The 18,556-nt window shown below is 47.0% G+C and overlaps 1 protein-coding gene across 1 annotated transcript in view; it reads right to left on the bottom strand.

Moving 5' to 3' along the window:
- LOC119465254 (uncharacterized) overlaps positions 1–18,556 on the bottom strand; it is a 405,770-nt gene that overhangs the window by 40,299 nt on the left and 346,915 nt on the right. Inside the window, 2 exon segments of the mRNA XM_037726053.2 lie at positions 5,627–5,867; positions 7,306–7,541. Coding sequence (XP_037581981.1) covers positions 5,627–5,867; positions 7,306–7,541 — 477 coding nt within the window.

Genomic DNA, 18,556 nt, shown 5'->3' with positions numbered 1-18,556 from the left:
GTACACTAACAGCTCTTGGTGCTAACGTTTCGTTGTTTTTCATGTCAACGAAAAAAGGAGTAGTAATATTGTTACGACGCGCGACAAACGGTGTTTATTGAACAGGCCTCAGGGCGAGCCTCCGACGAGCAAGAAGAGTTCTCTTGTTCGTCTTCTCCGCTAACACTCCTCCTCTTCTACTAATGCGGCTACATTGACTGCAATATTCCTCCCCTCCTAGACGAAGCCCGCCGGGCAAGTCAGCTAAGTTCTCGGTGTGAAGTTCTCGGTTCTCGGACTCGTGAGTCCACTCAAAAACGGCGTCCTTATGCAGAAGAAGAGTCAGGGGATAGGCGACATCGGCAAAAGCAGGTATAAATCGGCGGAAATAAGAGCAGAGGCCTAGGAAACTACGAAGCTCTTTAACAGACCGAGGAGGCTTAAACGCTTCAACAGCTGCTGTCTTTTGTGGATCAGGCCTGATACCATCCTTGTCTACAAGATGGCCAAGCACCAATGTCTGCCGCCCACCGAAGTGACATTTCTTCGAATTGAGTACTAGGCCGGCGTTTTAGATGCAGTCTAAGACGACTTCCAGGCGCCTGTTGTGCTCTTCAAAAGTGCTTCCAAAGATGACAACGTCGTCTAGGTAACACATGCAAATATGCCATTTGAGGCTTCGAAGAATGGTGTCCATAAATCTTTCGAAAGTCGCGGGTGCATTGCAAAGCCCAAACGGCATGACGTTGAACTCAAAAAGGCCATCCGGGGTTATAAAGGCCGTTTTTTCTTTATCCGCCGGGTGCATTGGGATTTGCCAGTAACCCGATCGCAAATCTACAGAAGAAAAGTAGGATGCTGAATGAAGGCAATCCAATGCGTCATCAATCCTTGGGAGAGGGTAAACGTCTTTCTTGGTAATGGAATTGAGACGGCGGTAGTCCACACAAAATCTCCAAGTATCGTCTTACTTTTTCACCAGTATAACTGGAGCAGCCCACGGACTAGATGACTCCTGAATTACTCCTTTCTGTAGCATTTCGTGAACCTGTTCGTCGATAACCTGGCGCTCTGACGGTGACACTCTATAGGGTTTCTGTCGAACAGGCTGCGCCGACCCCGTGTTAATTCTGTGCTTGGTTCGAGACGCAGGAATGGACGGCGCGTTATCGCCCTGGGCGAAGTCGAAGATGCTTAAGTGTTTAGTCAGGACGTTCACTAATGTACGGCGCTCGTCCATGCTGATCGACTTGCTGATCATTGGCAGAATCTTCGAGTCTGCCGAGCAGATGTCAACTCGTGTATGTGGAGCATCTGTGAGCACGGCGACTGGCGTCGATCTGTGCTCTTTGAAGGAAGCAAGCTTCATGCCAGCAGGTACCACTGCGTTTTCGCCTGAAGGGTTGACAACCCATAATTTGGAGCGCCGCTGAGCAACAGACACAAGACAATGTGGCAGAAAAATGTTCTTCTTCATGCACGGTAAATACGCCGGCTCTACTGTGGCGTCGAAAGCCCGATGAGTGGTAGTAGCGCAGCCCACCGGCACACACACAGCTGACAAAGCAGGCACGAGAGTGTCCTCACAGGCATGAAATGCGCCATCCTCGTTTGGAGCATCCTGCATGAGCTCGTAAGAAATTTCACCACTCACAAACATCTCCCCTGTTCGGCAATCAACGGTGGCACCGCACATCTGCAGAAAATCAATACCTAATATAACATCATGTGAGGAACGGGGGAGGATTGTAAATTCAGTCGTGAAAACTCTACCACCCAGTGACACTTGTGCAGTGCAAATACCAACAGGCCGCAACGAATCCCCGCTCACGCCACAAAATGTTGCCACTTGGTTCCATTGAAATACCACTTTGCGTCCTAATAACCTTTGGAAAGCGAGACTCATCACAGAGACAACAGCACCGGTGTCCACTAACGCCAATGTAGACACACCATCAACGAGGACTTTCACTTTGTTCTTCAACATAAACACAGGCGGAGGCATATCTTTCAGCAGCGAATCTCCAGCGACCTCACCTCCATTGGCCGCGCTCTCTAGTTTTCCGGCGGTGGTGATCTTGAACGACGCCGTGGTGAAGGAGACCGGTGCAATCGAGGAACAGGAGGTGGCGTCACGCTACGATCGGAGGCAGGTGAGCGGTTCCGTAAGCTTCCTTGCCAAAAGTTGCTGCTAGAAGGCGATTGCGACATAGGAGGCCATTGGGCGTTGGGGGCTGGGGCAGCAAGTTGATCGTACGGATACCTTTGGCGTTGAGGACAAAAACGGGATATATGGCCAAGGACGCCGCAGACGTAGCATGTCGGAAGCGGACGGCTTCTGCGGTAGTCTTCAGAACTGTCAGACACGTCTGCACGCCTAGGACGAATGACTGGGTCGTAACGCGGAGCATTGCCAGTGGTGGGGCGTCCAGAGGAACGTGCGTAGCGAGGGTGAGGTTCAAATCGGGTATCCGAAGAGTAGTGGCCTCTCGATGCCGGTGCGTGTCGGTACTCTGACACATTCGCGACGCTCACCGACGGTTGCCATCCATTCAAAGGTGGTGAAGTCGCCGGGGCTTGCGAAAAGGAGGCATCTGAGACATCAGGCAGGCGACGTGTCGTCTCGGTGTGTCTGTCTAGCTCTTCGCGGACGATCTGTCGTATGGTCGACGCCAAGTCAAATGAAGAGCTCATATCGATGCTGGCCACAGTGGTAACATTGGCCAATCGACCAAACTTTGGCGTTATTCGGCGCATCTTCAGCGCCTCGAACGTACGGCAGTGCTTCATGACATCAGACACTGAAGCGAGACTGTCCTTGCCGATCAGAAAATTGTAGACATCCTCTGCTATGCCCTTAAGCAGGTGCCCGACCTTGTCTTCCTCGGACATTCTTGCGTTAGCTTGCTTGCACAATTTCAATATCTCTTCAATGTAGGCAGTGCAAGTCTCCCCTGGTAGCTGTGCTCTCTGTGCCAAGGTATGCTCTGCGCGTTTCTTTTTTGCGTCCGAGTCGCCAAAGCATTCCTTTAGGTCATGAACGAAACGTTCCCACGTTGTTAATAATTCTTCGTGGTTCTCAAACCACATCAGGGCAGTGTCAGTGAGAGCGAAGATAACGTTGGTTAGTTGGTCGGTGGTGTTCCAGCCGTTCGACTTGCTTACCCGTTGGTAATGTCTGAGCCATTCTTCTACATCTTCACCTGCTCTCCCGGCGAAAACCCGAGGTTCTCGGTAGTAGCGCCACGTACCAGCAGGCATTGATCCCGGAGCGGCAGGTATCGGTCCCCGAGCGTCTGCTTCGTTGGTCATGTTAACAGGCGCAGGGGGTAGTCCGGCGAGGCGACGACTCCGGCGGAGAATAAATGGCTCCGGGTCCGTCGTTACTTGAAGTACCCAGCACCTCCACCAAAAACTGTTACGACGCGCGACAAACGGTGTTTATTGAACAGGCCTCAGGGCGAGCCTCCGACGAGCAAGAAGAGTTCTCTTCTTCGTCTTCTCCGCTAACACTCCTCCTCTTCTACTAATGCGGCTACATTGACTGCAATAATATGTCTTTTATTAAGTTATCAAGTCTTAGAGATAGCCACTTCATTCATTCATTCATTCATTCATTCATTCATTCATTCATTCATTCATTCATTCATTCATTCATTCATACATTCATTCATGCGCTAATTATTATTAAGTGTGGTTTCATTCACAGGACTGACAATAACAACAGTACAAGTGTTTCTTCACTGGATTTGACCCCGTGTAGCTGGATGAAATGGAAATGATGCGTGCTACTTAAACCTCCAACATCAGTTTTACATGTGAGAAGAGCAACATACGAGTGACGCCACAAATGTAGGCTTACGGTGTGGCCGCACATCACACGGCGTCGTGCGTACTACTACCAAAGTCTTATGCGCACTACGCAAGAATACGGAAGGTGACCACATCTGCGCCGTTTTAATGCGACAGCGTGAAGGGCCCCGTGTCGCAGAAAATCCGGCGTCGGTGTGGATGCCGGCGTTCGTGGCGGAGAAAATCATCCCGAACCATCGCTACCGCACAGGCCCTCTGCGTTGCGCAACGTGTTAGTGAACAAAAATTGAATTTCTCACAGTGAAATCCATCAGAAAAATGGAAAAGTACGACTTAACCACAACCTACAGACATGGTGGCGTCGGACTGTTATTTGAATGTACGAGAAAACATAATTATGTTACGAGGACACTAAAACACAAACCTCCTTTCCAGCATTTCTATCATACCAACAGCGGCGCGCTCGGGTACGCTACTTGCGAAAATCTTATCCAGATGGCGCTCGCATCCTCTGCAGGTCAAATTGCGTCTTCGCCTGCCTAATGCGTTTTGGACACGCGCGCGCGTCGGGGCAACAGCAAACAAGTAATAAAATAATAAAAAAGGTCCTAGGGCCTTCACATTTTAATATAAGACGACTTGTAATGCCCCTGGAAAAATGTCTTCCCAGCAATGCATTTCTGTTTAAAAGTGAATCCGAGTTTAAGGGCATCAGTGTAAGCTTGGTCAGCGCCTCTTCTATTTTTTCAATGCCAGTGCAATCGTCTGCTCCGCCATGGGAGCCGTTGGTGCTCCTTAGTTCAGTGAGTTGCCGCGATGTGACGCTACCCAGAGGGTATGACTAGGTATGATTGCTTGCGTCACGGCTGCGTCTGAGCACGCGCCGCTGTTCTTCCGGAGGAGATGCGGTAGACGCTTCACGCGTCTGTCAGGATTGCTTCCTCCGACTTCCGTCGTGAGGTGCCACCCAGAGGGTACTCTCCCCCATGACCGTAAAGAATGTGCGAGCGCTAGCCGACGGGAGAGAGTAGGAAAGGGTAATCGTAGAGGGTGTTCAACCATTGGATCGGCCGCATCTGGCTGGCATTGAAAAAAATAGAGTAGGCGCTGGCTTGGTCTTTGTAAGGTGGCTTTCCCACATTTTTTCTTGCAGTGAAGCCTACTCAAAGAAAAATGCGATGCGAACGGTGCCCGATAACGCAATCGCGTTCCACTTTTAAAGGCGAAGCTCAAGCGTCCTCCAATTTTTATTGCTCTGCACGTTGCAACTTGCACGTTTGAACTTGCGTCGATCGAAGTTGTGCTTTTGCTAATTACCAGCCCCACATATTGCCCAATAATAGCGCTATAAACAACGGAGGAGAAAGAAACACGACATGAGCGCCGAGTGAAGTTTCTTGTCTCAAACTTATTGCTAATTTTATGCATTAAGCACTAAAGTAACGGAAGTTCTATAAGGATCTGTTTTGCCACAGCACGAAAATCACCCGTAACTATTACTATGTAGCTTTTTTAACTCTTGGTAATTATACACTTCAAGGCAAATTCGGTATAGTACGCAGGCTGTGCTGTTGATTGTTCTTTGATTGACATTCGATACTGACAACACCGCCAGCTTACATCGCTGCCATTAGACAACCGTTGTCGAAATTCACTAGACATATTCGCTCTAAAATGCAACGAGTGGGCCGCAAGAAAATATTCGCCCATGCGTCCCAATTTCCTGCTACAGGTGCATTTCGTTTTTTTTTTCTTGACGAACCCATCACCGTGTTAGTTGCCCTTTACGTTTAATTCGTTTCATGCCGTCTACATTTTCTGCGTCTTCGATTACCTGATTGGCGAATTCCCTGATAATCTCGTCGGGGTCGGGCACGATGTCCATCTGGGACGACACGGCTACGTTGAAGGCGCCGGCGTAGGACGTGATGGTGACGGCCAGCGGAACCTCGGGCGTCCAGCCCGCCCAGGCGACCGCGGTCTTGACGCGGCTCATGCCCAACACCACGGGCTCCTCGGGACCCGGCATGTTGCAGAACACCGCCGACGGTTTGCGGTGCCACATACCCATGAACCTGCGCGGGCACTCACAATGAAACACAAATGTTCCGCATTTCGAACAAGCTTGGCGTGATACGGCGAAATGAATAGAAAGGCCCCATGGTTTGAATAAAACGTGGGCCATACTGTCTGTACAAGTCCACTAGCAGGCGGGAGTGAGCAAGCCGGCAAATACCACACAAGTGAATGGGTAAGCAGACGCAGCATGCAAATCGAAAGATTGTAAATAGTGAGGAACCTAACTGTATAATAATGATAAAGTGCAAGTAATGAGAGAGATAGAGAGATAAAAGTTTAATGATACGAAATGCAGAGAGGTGGGCCTGAGGTATATCCCTCAGCCAGCTACTGGGCGTTGGGGGAAGGGGAAGAGGGAAAGAAAAAGGGAAGAAAGAAGCGCATGAGTGAGTGGAGACAGCTATGCACAAAACTTTCCGAAAATTTACGTAAAACAGCCTGATTTGTATTATTCGGTGCTAGAGTGGCAACAACTACGCGTACTCAAGCGCTGCACAAAAGCGCCCACTCACAGAAACCAAAATGCTTCGACACTAGCCTACATGAACATCGGTGCAAGCGTCTATAAGGGCGCTGCTGCGTTATCTAAAAAAAAGACTTCATTGCTCTGCAAATTGTGGCTGCACGACAGTGTTCCCTGTGTGGCGTAGTATGTAGTATGTAGTATCTGACACTGTGTGTGGCTATATGGCGTCTTGACAAACTTTGTGGCAGTGCCGACACACACAGTCATTTGTTGTCCGCTCTATCGTTCTTCTCTTCTATTTTATTTTCTCTCATTAATTTGAAGATACAGAACTGCCCCGACTGTCACCAAAACAAAGAATTACGTTTACCTGTTAACTGAGCCTACAAAAACAAAATGTTGGGCTGGTTTGTACCAGCAACTCTTTGCCCCGTGTTCCGTTGTTCTATTTTCGTTCTATTTGCGATGTTGCGCCAACCATTATTTCTGATAAGTCTAGAATTTTCCTGTGCAAAAGCTTCCTCAGCAAGCCCACAAAAAAAAAAAGTCAGAGCCAGGTAAATTTTTGACATGCGCTTGATGCAACTCCGACGTCATAGCTAGTGGCATAAGCAGGAAATTTACGAAAACCGCGAAAGTTTAGACTTTACGTTCTCCACTAGTAAGAAGTACCTGATTGCTAAACAAATGCCAGTACAGTGTCGAAATTCTAATAGACAGAACAGGCATTTCGTGTTTCCTTTTCAGCAAAAACATCAAACCTAAAATCGGTAGCATAGAGTATTTGGTTATTGGTGAGTGGATTCATAATATAACCCAGGTATATGCCGACAAACAAGGCACGAGAAAGCAAAGACATGGACGTGTTTATCACATCTTTCCTTTCTAGTTCCTGGCCCTATAGGGCTGGTTCCAAGATGTGTTAGTATGGGCGGCTACGTGACGAACAGTAAAGCGCGTATACCGACCAGTGTGCTAGCCGGCAGGGCAGCAGGGTGAACAGGATGTTTGCTGCCCCGTACAACACCACGGGGTCCGGCGAGTTCTTGAGCTCGTCCATGGCTTGTCGTACTTCCCAAAGGCGCGGTATGGCACCTTCGGTGTTGGTGGGGAGGCGCACGAGGGCGCTGCTGAGCTGCGTGCCCAGCTCGGGTACGGGCTCGCCGGTCGCTGGCTCGTACCTCAGGTCTACAGCCAAGCACACCTGGAAATATAGAACAACCGGAAGCAATCGGAATTTACTTTAGAATTATGTTCGTAGTAAAAAGCAACGTGGGTACAGATGAAGAGAAAGAGGTCCGCGAGCTCAAGGTTGCATAGGGAGACCTTTTGTGAAAGGTTACAAAGCGTAATTAAAAAAAAAAGTTGGAAGGCGAGTCAACCTCTAGTTGAAGGCACGGAGAGACGATGTCTTCCTTGGCGAGTTGGGGCAGAGAATGGGGCGTTGGAACCGTATAATTTATGGTGACAGCTGCGCTGGAGCGAAAACGTTTGAGTGACGTCAACTAGAGGGTGTTTCGCCATCGAAGTTTTTGTCGTCAGTTATCATCGCCGTCATCATATAAATATTGTCTTCGTCGTCCCAATCATCATCATCATCATCATCGCACCTATCATTATCATCACCCCCATCATCATTGTCGTCATGAGCGCGGTTCTGAGAATAAATTGCACGATTCTTTATCATCGTCATTAGCATCAGTCATGACCATCAGCTTTGCCATATTTTAAGATTGCACTAACTGCGGGATCGGTCCAGGAATGAGGCTAGAAAAAAAATGTTGAAAACAGATGTACCGGTTCCGGAAAACTGGCGGCAACTCACCAAAATTGCCCTAAAAGCTAGCATTAAGGTGGTTGTAAACTTAAGTGTATCAAAAGACGAAAATTAATACAATAATAGGCAAGAAATACAAAAACCATAAACAATTACCTATTCCTTGAAGAGGCAAATACTAAATTTATAATTGAATAAATTAAAAAACTTTGATACTTTAACTGTAAGAACTTCTCAATAGTGTTTCATGTATGGTGTTAAGCGTTCCAAATAGATAAAATAGAAACATGTGTTCGATTTCAACAGTAATTTATCCGTATTATGAGTAGTAAAATGTTTATTCTAGGCATACTTAGAATGATTAGTATTACGAAGAACAACGCTGCAAAATACACTTGATGCTGTAGGGGATTCACTGACTTGAACAGCGTAGGACTGAAAATCAGCCTGTGTGTCTATTGCTGCCCGGTAGAGAGGGACATTTCGACAAAGTTCCCGAAAAAGATTATTATCATTATCATCGCCATGATCATCCTATGTATTTTTTTCAATTGGATGTCTCTGCCAGTGACATCCAATTGCACCTTTGTTCCGCGCGCCGACCCCACCCAGCAGCAGAATTGTATACCCTCGCCTATACCAAACTCTATACTCCTGAATTGTCCTCCACAACTACGAGCATCTAGGAGGAGATACTAAATACTTTTGTATTCTTTATGCATGTCGAATGCCCAACCAGAATGTTTTGATAGCACTAAAGCCGTAATAGTAGTTCACCCTAATTAGCTACAAATATCGCGAAGGACGGAACTTAGCTCAGCGAGCTAATCACTTTAATTATTTCTTAGTGTATTGGGAAACCGAAGGCAGGTACATTCGGACCCTAATTTCGTAAATTGAAGTTGTCCCGACCTTTATGGCAAGGAATAGCAGCATAGCGGCTGACATGTTCTGCATGCAATATTTGTGCAAAGCTGCTTATCCTTGCGCGGTGTATAACGCATATGTTGTCCAAACAGTTCCTACGTAAGGCAGATTTCGAGGGTAACAGCTGTAATAAATAGAATCAGAAATCATAAGCCAAATTACCGTCCATGAAGCATTCAGCTAGTATTCTGTAAAGGCTATAAAAAGTGTATATTAAAATGACTATCTTCTGTTAAGTTTCCTTAAAAACTATAAACTCATCTGAGCAAGAATTCAGCAAGAAATGGTAGGCTGACCCTGTCCTGTCTTAACAAAAGGAATTTGTGTTACCGTACTTCAAACGTAAAGATGCGGTATTCGGGCTTCATTTATTTCTTTAGGCCTCCCAACGGTCTCCGATGCAAATATTCAAAACATGCTCCACACTTACAACTATTGACGTTGCTCCCTCGCATGGCAACACAGGTTTCTGCATATTTCCTTGTATTACTATTAGGTCGCTTCGTACCCTGGAGCATTTTTTTACAGCTGGAAATGCCCATAAGTCCTACCCACTGCGACGCAATACTGCTTTATCTCATATGACTGGGATTAACGCTTACAAATGCATATTATTTCAGCACTTCAACTACTAGTAGACCAATGTGCCACTTAAGTCTACGGCAGGTAAACATATAACTCATACTGTTCACCTATTATCAATACGACGCAAACCAAGGCCTTTCGTACATCATCAGAGTCTTTGAATCCCTTTGAGATTACACGAATTCCGGGTTTCGGCAACAGTTGCGGGATTCCTTTAACGTCTAGTGAATGCGAAGGCCCCCATCTTGCAGGCGAGGTGACCGCAAGGTCATATTGCTTTAATGGCGACGACGGAATAGGTAAACGCTCCTCGAGCGATGATTGAGGTGCTGTTCATATTGTTAAGTGGAAGCGCAGTAGGGAAACTATATACAAGGTGTATTTACAAGGGGTAGCAAGAACTGGCCAATATGGAAGCCAGGCGACATAAAACAAGGCACGTCGTCGTCCTCAGATCAGTCAGAGGCCGCCTATTGCAACCTCCCACTACATCGAAGTGTCAACATCATCTTCTTATAACAGCACGTAGCAATGACCCCCGGCGGCAAAAGCGCCGGCCCGGCGCCACTAAGGACCCACAGCAGAAGAAGGGTGCTAATGCTTGAGTCTCGAAACATGGACGACGTCGTTGGCCAACGGAAGGGAAGATGTGGTCGGATTGGCGGATACAATCTCGTAAGTGACGTTAGTCACTCGTCGAACGACGCGGTATGGGCCCGTGTAGCGAGGAAGGAGCTTTTCGGGAAGGGCCACACGTCGGGAGGGGGTCCTAAGTAGCACCTGGGCACCCGGAGTACAACGTTAGTTGCGGTGTCGCTGTTCGTCTTAAGGCGCTTCTGATTGTCTTGGGAAGCAACAGTATGCCAAAGAATAACGAAGTTCCTACATAACCTCCAGCGTCTGTTTGTGCCTAGACCGCTAAACCAGCTAGGGTCCAAAACGATTACGGAAAGAGCATCATGGGATCATAGCCACATCCGTCGGCGCTAACACCGCATCCCCCTCGAAAAATAAATAAATAAATGCAAAGAAAAAAACACAAGAGAAAATTAGTTTTGCCCAACACTCGAAGCATTGATTGCGATAGCAAGTTATTAGGTAACTATAAACTTTAGTGAACGCACGGCTACTAACTAAATTAAGAAACATGTTGTCAAGCGCACAGAGACAAACACGAACACATCACATTCGATGACCGCGGACAGACGCTTTCTGAGCGCTGGCACGATGAAGAGTGGCAGCATCGGCGAGAAAAATCCTCTACTTGCTCACTTTCCTTTCAGCGCCAACTATGCGAGCGAGAACACAGCGCATACGAAGCCATGAGCTATCCCCGGTCGGCTAGCTTTCCAACTCAGCGCAGAATGCCTCCAATATACGACGCGCGCAGCCGCGCTCAGCTGCCGCAGCTGGAGTAAAAGAGGATATGCGCATTAATCTCTCCCCCCCCCCCCCCCCCGTAGTGCGTGCACTCTCCTTGCCTTCATACCTTGCCTGTGCGAGAAGACACCGCGGCACCAAACCACCATCCTTCTCGGCACCCAGCCACCATCCTTCAAGCTTTCGCTCGCACCTACAGCTTACGTGGACGCCTACGACGGTAATTCGCCTGGAGTTCCCATATAATTGCTATCGCAACAAAAGCAGTCAGATCTCCCGAAGGCGCCACATTTAAATCAATATCAAGATTTTGTGTTGCACAGAATGCGCCTCAGAAAGATGGCGTGCACCGCCAGCGGCGTTGCAGGCGTCGCACCTCGATCATGCACGGAATAATAATGAAGGAAAACCGTGGGGGTTCGTCAGCTCCCAAATAAAGTATTAGGTATACATATAGCTGGACGTCTACTGTGCGTTTTGTTCAGAAAAGTCCACGCACCACTGTATGATGTGCGCACAGCTCCTCCGTACGAATGCTTATGTCTGTGTGTGCGCGTGTACTGCGCTCATGTCAGCAGTGGAAGCCAGAATGCTATTTTGACTCCGGCAGAGCCCATTGAGGAGAGCTAAGGGTGTGCCTGCTTGGCTTCGTCGCTTTTGGTGCTAAACGCACTGCGCATTTCTGCAGGCCTAACCCTTAAAGCGTAGACCGAGCGTGCGTGCCCATACAGTTACAGCACGACCACGCCAATGGCGTCACCTACGCTGACGAAGGAAACACGCCTCGAGCGCCCAGTATGATTCCTATCGACCCGTAAAAGCACTTTGTGTGTTATTGAATCGTACAGCGAAGCTGTTAGCCTCTAGTTGGTCGGAATGTTTTCGCGTCCGCGTTCGTAAGCAAACATTGTGGGCCGATACCGGCGGCTGTGCAGGGCAGGAGCAGTGGCTCGTAACCCCGTAAGGCCGAGGCTTCAATCAGTCAGCAAAGTGCAGCGAACAGTGCATACATTCTTTAGAATCATGCATACAACATACAGAAAAACATACGTTTCAATAAAGAACAAGCTGAAAACAAGCATCCGTACAACATACTTGACTATAAGGCGCTGCTCATAACAATGCAAAGCACGTAGCGCTCCCCACATACGTTTCCCGGTAATGATTACTGTCGCGCAAGCTGCCGCGCCTACGGCAGCTTGCGACGTGGGGAGTGACGTTCCCTAGCCTTTCGTATAATAAACGACCAGTCTAGCAACTGATTTCAACTGTTGTTGGAGCACCGCTATGGGCGGACGGCGTGCTGTGAAAATTACCATTACTCCCATTACAACCATTACTCTAAATTACCATCACTACCAATAACCTAAAGCAATACAGCATTGCATACCCTCCTCATCAGCTGGAGTGGTTATATTCAACAGCATCGCTGGACATCCACTTTCGCAGGACAGGGATGGCAAGCCTTTGTTTGTTTTTTTATTTTTTGAATGCACAACATGCCTGAGTGACCGTCGGTATATTCCTCCAATGTGCACCTCCTTCATTGCTTTTTTTTTCATCCAATCCTGCCTTATCTATTGTGTAGGGCTGCAAACTATGCGCTCGGGTAGTTGAACATTCTTAGACTTGTCTATTAGCTTTCTTTCTATCTCGCTTTCTTGAGTGCATAAGTAAGAGCAGTGCAAGCTGTTTGAAGAAGCCCAGTAACTCAGGGCTACCGCATTTGCGATGAACAAAGCTAAAACCAGCGTGATTACTGGCAAAGGTGTTTACGTGCTTCAAAAAGCCACAGAACATTAAAAAAAAATATGGCTGTACGTCCATACGACTCAAAAGCATTATTTCCAGTTCCCAATGGATCCATGCCCATCATTGTGAAGTGAATAAATGCACAGAAATATATCATCGCGAAATGTCTTGCCATACGCCTCCACTGTACACTCGACAGACAAAGCTCATGAATAATGTGCGTCAGGAGGTCTCTCAAGCGAAATCCTTCTAGTCGTCTACTGGACTCATGAGGATCCTCTCACGAACGAATGCCACAAGTGTGGACATAAAATTCAGGATCCACAAATTCGATCAGTGCCTAAGTCACTCGGTTTTTTTCTGTTACTATAATTTTTATTTTTGGTTATTCTTTTACAAACATACTGCAGACACCATATGGGCCACAGAAGCACGGTAAAAAATATACGCGTTCAAAAATCCCCTTGAAGGGCATACAGTACACATCACAAAAATACATTAGAATGTATCAGAAAAACAAGACCAAATTCAGAATTACAAGACCAAAGTAATAGAGAAAGAACGAATGCGGCCAAATATAACAAAACAAAAATAAATCCTCACGATTGTCTAACGTTTTCCAACTGCTCGGTCAGATGACAACGGCAGGCCAGTCCACTCATTAGTCGTGAGCAAAAAAAATGCGAATTTGAAAAGCTACGAAAACAAATATGAAATCACTCTTCGGAGGAAGAACTCGGTTCACCGGGGATGCCGTCACCCGTGACACCTTATATCTGACCTGTTTTCCTTGGATGATAAGACCAAATAGTTGTTACATCGCCGTGGCAGCGCTCTGGCTGTACTGCTGACGCGCACCTTTTTGCGAGAGTGCAATGAACATGCACTATCTCCTTATCTATTTTGCTATCTTCCCGTACTCCTCATGCAGGGTAGCGCACGATACACTCGTCGATAGACTTAATCTGTTTGCTTTTATTCTTTATCAATATCTCTTAATAATAAAAAAGGTCAGAATTTCACCTGTAAGGCGAAGCACTCATAGCTACAGCAAAGTAGTAAACAGCTACACGAAGATTCATAGATTTATTGGCCACATAAATTGGAGATAACACTAGCTTACTAATTAAATTAGCAAGCGTAGTATCAAGCGTGCACAGGCAAACATGAACAGACGTCGCTCCATGACCGCGAGGACTTGCTGTCACAACGCTGACGCGATGAAGAGCGAGAACAGAGGAGAGCGAACGCTTCTACTGCATCTCGCTTCAACGCGTCTCCGAAACTTGAGATTACGCGAACTCCAACCCTAGGCGCACGGAAAGACGGAGCACAAGCAGCAACGAGCCATCTCGGCTCGCCCAAAACTTGCACCCTCTTGAGATTAGCTCCAAGTTAGGGCACGTGCGGTGCAAAGTCGGGCTAGTGGAGGAGACGCGCGCTCACCTGCCTCCCACAGGGCGCCCTTCATCACGGTACCACGCACCTATCTCACCACACTCTGCATTTTGCGCGCTTTATACGCAACCTCCCACATTAGGCGCGCATCAAGCCAGCATCTTCTTCGCTCAACCTCACAGGCTTCCTTTCGTACCCATGTGGGTGGTCATGTTTTCATTCTTTGTAATACGCCGATATTCAGGAACTTTTCTAAAAAAATTAATAAACATATATCGTCCTTGCAGCGCAGCGAGGGCTGAATAGACGGTAGAACGGCCGCTGACTTTTTGTGCTCTTTTCACAGACACTGGCAGAGTGGCTTGGTGTCTAGCATTTAGAGATCGCACATCTCAAATTCTAGTGGAAGCCGCTCGGGTGTCTTAGTTACGATACCTTTGTGTGGCTGAGCACGAGGCGTTAAGTTCAAACTTTGGCCTCGGTTGTCGCATTCCAGTAGAACCGTAATGCAGAAACGTGCCTAAATGAAACTTTGAGTGCAGGTCAACGAAGCCTACCTGGCCAAATTCACACTAAGCCGTGTGTGATAGCAGCCCTTTTGCTTAGGGATTGTAGTCGGTGAAGTTCCTGCTGTAGTTTCATTAAGATGGTGCTTTGAGACCATTTGAATTTCCTAAAGAACAAGCACGCTGCTGCCGTCTATAGGCGCTTTCGAGCGGCCGTCTGTGCGCCTTCAGAGCACTTGAGCGAGCACTTAGGCCTCGGCAGTGGGTCTATCCGTGAATGAGAGACAAATAGAACAAAAGAAACACAGAAATAAATTAACAAATGTGAACAGCGCGTTCATCTAGGCTGATTGCTTTATCATGTCAGACAACTTCCGGAGAGTGCGATTACCCTCTAAAAAAAAAAACAGTCACAGGACAGAACGCAGTGTATACTGTACCTCTTTTTTTGTGATCTGTGACGCTCTTTGAACACTCTACTGTTTGAACAAATGCCTTCGTGTTCTTATGTTAGGAGAATGAAAGCCTACTCATGTTCTTGAAAGCGTTCAGCATAGGAAGTCGTAGCGGGCGCGGAGAACCTGATAATACTACAGGCACATACACTGTCAAGACATCGTTTCTAAACATATCATCAAATGACAGAGCCTGCGGACAGCTGGCTGTATTCATTACAAGCTTGACGAAAAAAAAAAGGAGTGGAATATTTGTTATTATTTGCTCAGAGTGTGGAACATCTACGCACGCGTTGCAGTTGTAAGACCTGGAGAAACTCCAAACCAAAGCGGCGCATGTTTTATTGCCTAATTTTTCACTTATTTACCTGTATTTGCACTGGGGAAAGAAACAATTGTAGATCGCATAAAACACGAATTTAGTAGCTGTTTAAAATTAATGCACAATTTTTTACTCCCTTAATTCTTTCACCTACTATTTGTTTTAATGCAGCATAGAAAAGCTTTCAAACATGATTTAAAACCACCCGTCAATAGCTCGTTCAAATGTAACCTCTAAAGCACCATATTTTAATTCACTTAACTGTTGACTTATTCACTTTTTGAAACTCCAAACCACCCTTTAGAAACCCTTTAGAAACCCCAAACCAAAGCGGTGCATCCTTCCTTAACATTTCACTTATTTACTTGTATTCGCACCGGGGAACGAAACACTTAAAGATAAGTTAAAACAAGAATTCAGAAGCTGTTTCAAATTCATGCGCTATCTTTTTATTCCCTTAATCTTTTTCACTTACTATTTGTTATTATTCCGCATAGATAAGCTTTCAAACATATTTTAAAGGCAGCCTTCAAAAGCTCGTTCAAATGTAACTTCGAAAGCACCATATTTTAGCAACTTAACTCTTAGCTTATTCACTTTTATGCAACACAAAAAAAAACATTCAAACACGAATATAAAATAAGCATTCAATCGCTCGTTCAAATAAGTCCCTTCCCAAGCTCTTTCCGCTCGAGTACCCCTGGCTCTCGCTCTCCCGCGAAAACACGTCATAAATAAGTTAGGCCCCTCTTGGCGAAACATTATTTTTGACCATTCCCGCGGAAAGACGGCTCGGGGTCTGCCTCGTCGCAGGCGCACACGCGCTGTTTGCTCGCCGTCAAGCAAAACTGTCGCGTGCTCCAGGCGCGTCAATCTTGTTAGAACCATGCGAACGGTGCGCTCAGGAATGTACTGGCAAACTCCGGCCGCACCTGCGAGTCCCTGTATGTGAAGATTGCGGGCGAAAAGCAATTTGTATTGATTTACAGGACCTCGCTGCTTGGCCACCCTAAGCTACCGGCGCTGCCGGAAAGCAGTGACCGTGCGTCTCTTACTCGTCGCAGCGGCCATCTTGCTTCGAGCGAAAGCGGACTAAGGAGTTAAGACGAAGCTTCTCCTAGGATGCTTCGGATTGTAATTAATTTGAAACAAGAACTGTTACTTGCGCATCACTTGAAACGATGACTAGAAACGACGGACACAAGCGCAAACTTTCAACTGGTTTTTGAGGGTGGGAAGTGGAGTGGGGTCCAACATTTATCGGGAATCGTTACCAACTAGCCCAAAGCAGTACCCTCGAAACGGGAAATTTTTGTCGTTTGAATTTTACCAAATCAGTCCATTTTTGTTGATCTCAATGTAAAGTTGAGTTCTATAGTGACTGGCTGCGCTATAGTATGTTAGCGTAGGTTCTCAGTCTCCTAACATGAAGTGTTAAATGCTCAATTCCTTTTTACAAGTCTGCTATAAATATTTCATCTCTTGCTTGAACCGGAAACGCACATTCGCAGGTATGCGTTTGCTGCAAGTAGCTAATTGAGTTTTTCCAACCTTTCTATTTATTCAGGTGCTTCAAGTTGCTCTGTCTAGTCCACGAAGCTCTTTTTTAAACCCTCTAGTCCATATTGATCATTATCGTTCACACGGTAGCACATATACAAATGTTCTCTTATTCAAATTGTTGCTAAGAGTAATCATATAAGTGTATTATATAATCATATATACATATTATATAATCAAATATATATATATATATATAATCATATATATTATATTATATAATTATATAATCATACATACAATCATATAAGTTTATAAGCGAATTATATCAAATCCATACCGACATCATGCATGAAACCTGCAGGAGTGCAGTAAAAGGTTCTTTTACGGCGCACCATTTTTTTTAAGTTCACCCGTGACTGATAGCGCATTCCCATCTCTTTCGTTGGGCTGGTGTTACTTGCAAGTTAATCCGTGATCTTAACATAAGTTGACATAAATATTTCTAATTGAACAAAAATGAATTTTTCTATACATTCATGTATCAAAATGAGACAGCCAAGTGGGATTCAAATATCAGCGCAAGTTTTAGAATATTTATTGTTGGGTATCTCAGAGAGGAGTCGCCCCCGAAGGCAACCTGGGTGTTTGATATATCGGCGGGCTCCGTGCCCGTCAAGCGTATCCCCGGTATCGCTCCCATGGATTAGAGCACTGCACGGGCCCGTTTTCACGTTGGGCGGCCCGCCCGAGCCCGATCAAAACTTTTATAGCGAGACCCGGGCCCGGCCCGGGCCCGGAAATATTCTACGTTACCCGCCCGGCCCGGCCCGCCACCCCTTTACCTTAGGCCCGAGCCCGGCCCGAGCCCGACTGGAAACCGGCCCGAATCCGGCCCGAGACCGAAAAATAATGTTTTTCAGAGTTGAGACGCCCGAGAATAACTCGCTGCACGTTACATGCACACCACCCGAAAGCCCGAGCCCGGCCCGGGCCCGCGTCAAAAAACCCGAGCCCGGCCCGGCCCCGAGTCAAAAAGCACACGCCGTGCCCGAGCCCGGCCCGAGCCCGTAAAAAAACTGTACTACCCGGCCCGGCCCGGCCCACGGGCCGGGCCGGGCTCGGGTTTTCGGGTAAGCCCGAGCCCGTGCAGTGCTCTACCATGGATCCCACAGCAATCGTCTGCAGCCTCATCGGCTTGATGCATTAGGACTGGTTGTCGGACGGCGCTTTTACAGCGAAACTGTATATGGCTAGCCGATTCGTATGTCCGTCGCCTGTACGCAGAAGCAATCATCATCAGCAATGGCTCCAGCGACGCGTCGTCTTCTTCCACAGCTGGGTCCGTTGCCGCTCATCATTCCAGCGTAGAATTTAGCCTCACTTCTGTCATCGTATTGGGGAGGGCTCGTTTAAGGGGTTATGAGCCATTCCTTGTCTTACGTGACAGACAGATTTAATTTTGAAGAATCGCAAGCGGCAATGTGACAACGGTGGACTGCGGGCATACCGTCAGTGACGTCGTTTTCTCCGTCGCAGCCGAACGGGTGTGCAACCTCATTAAGAAACACAAAGACGTAACTAATAATTGAGAAAGGCTTTAATGTACCGTCGGGA

This window comes from Dermacentor silvarum, chromosome 9 (assembly GCF_013339745.2).
Source record: "Dermacentor silvarum isolate Dsil-2018 chromosome 9, BIME_Dsil_1.4, whole genome shotgun sequence".
NCBI lineage: Eukaryota > Metazoa > Arthropoda > Arachnida > Ixodida > Ixodidae > Dermacentor > Dermacentor silvarum.
This window is presented reverse-complemented; position numbering and strand designations above follow the sequence as displayed.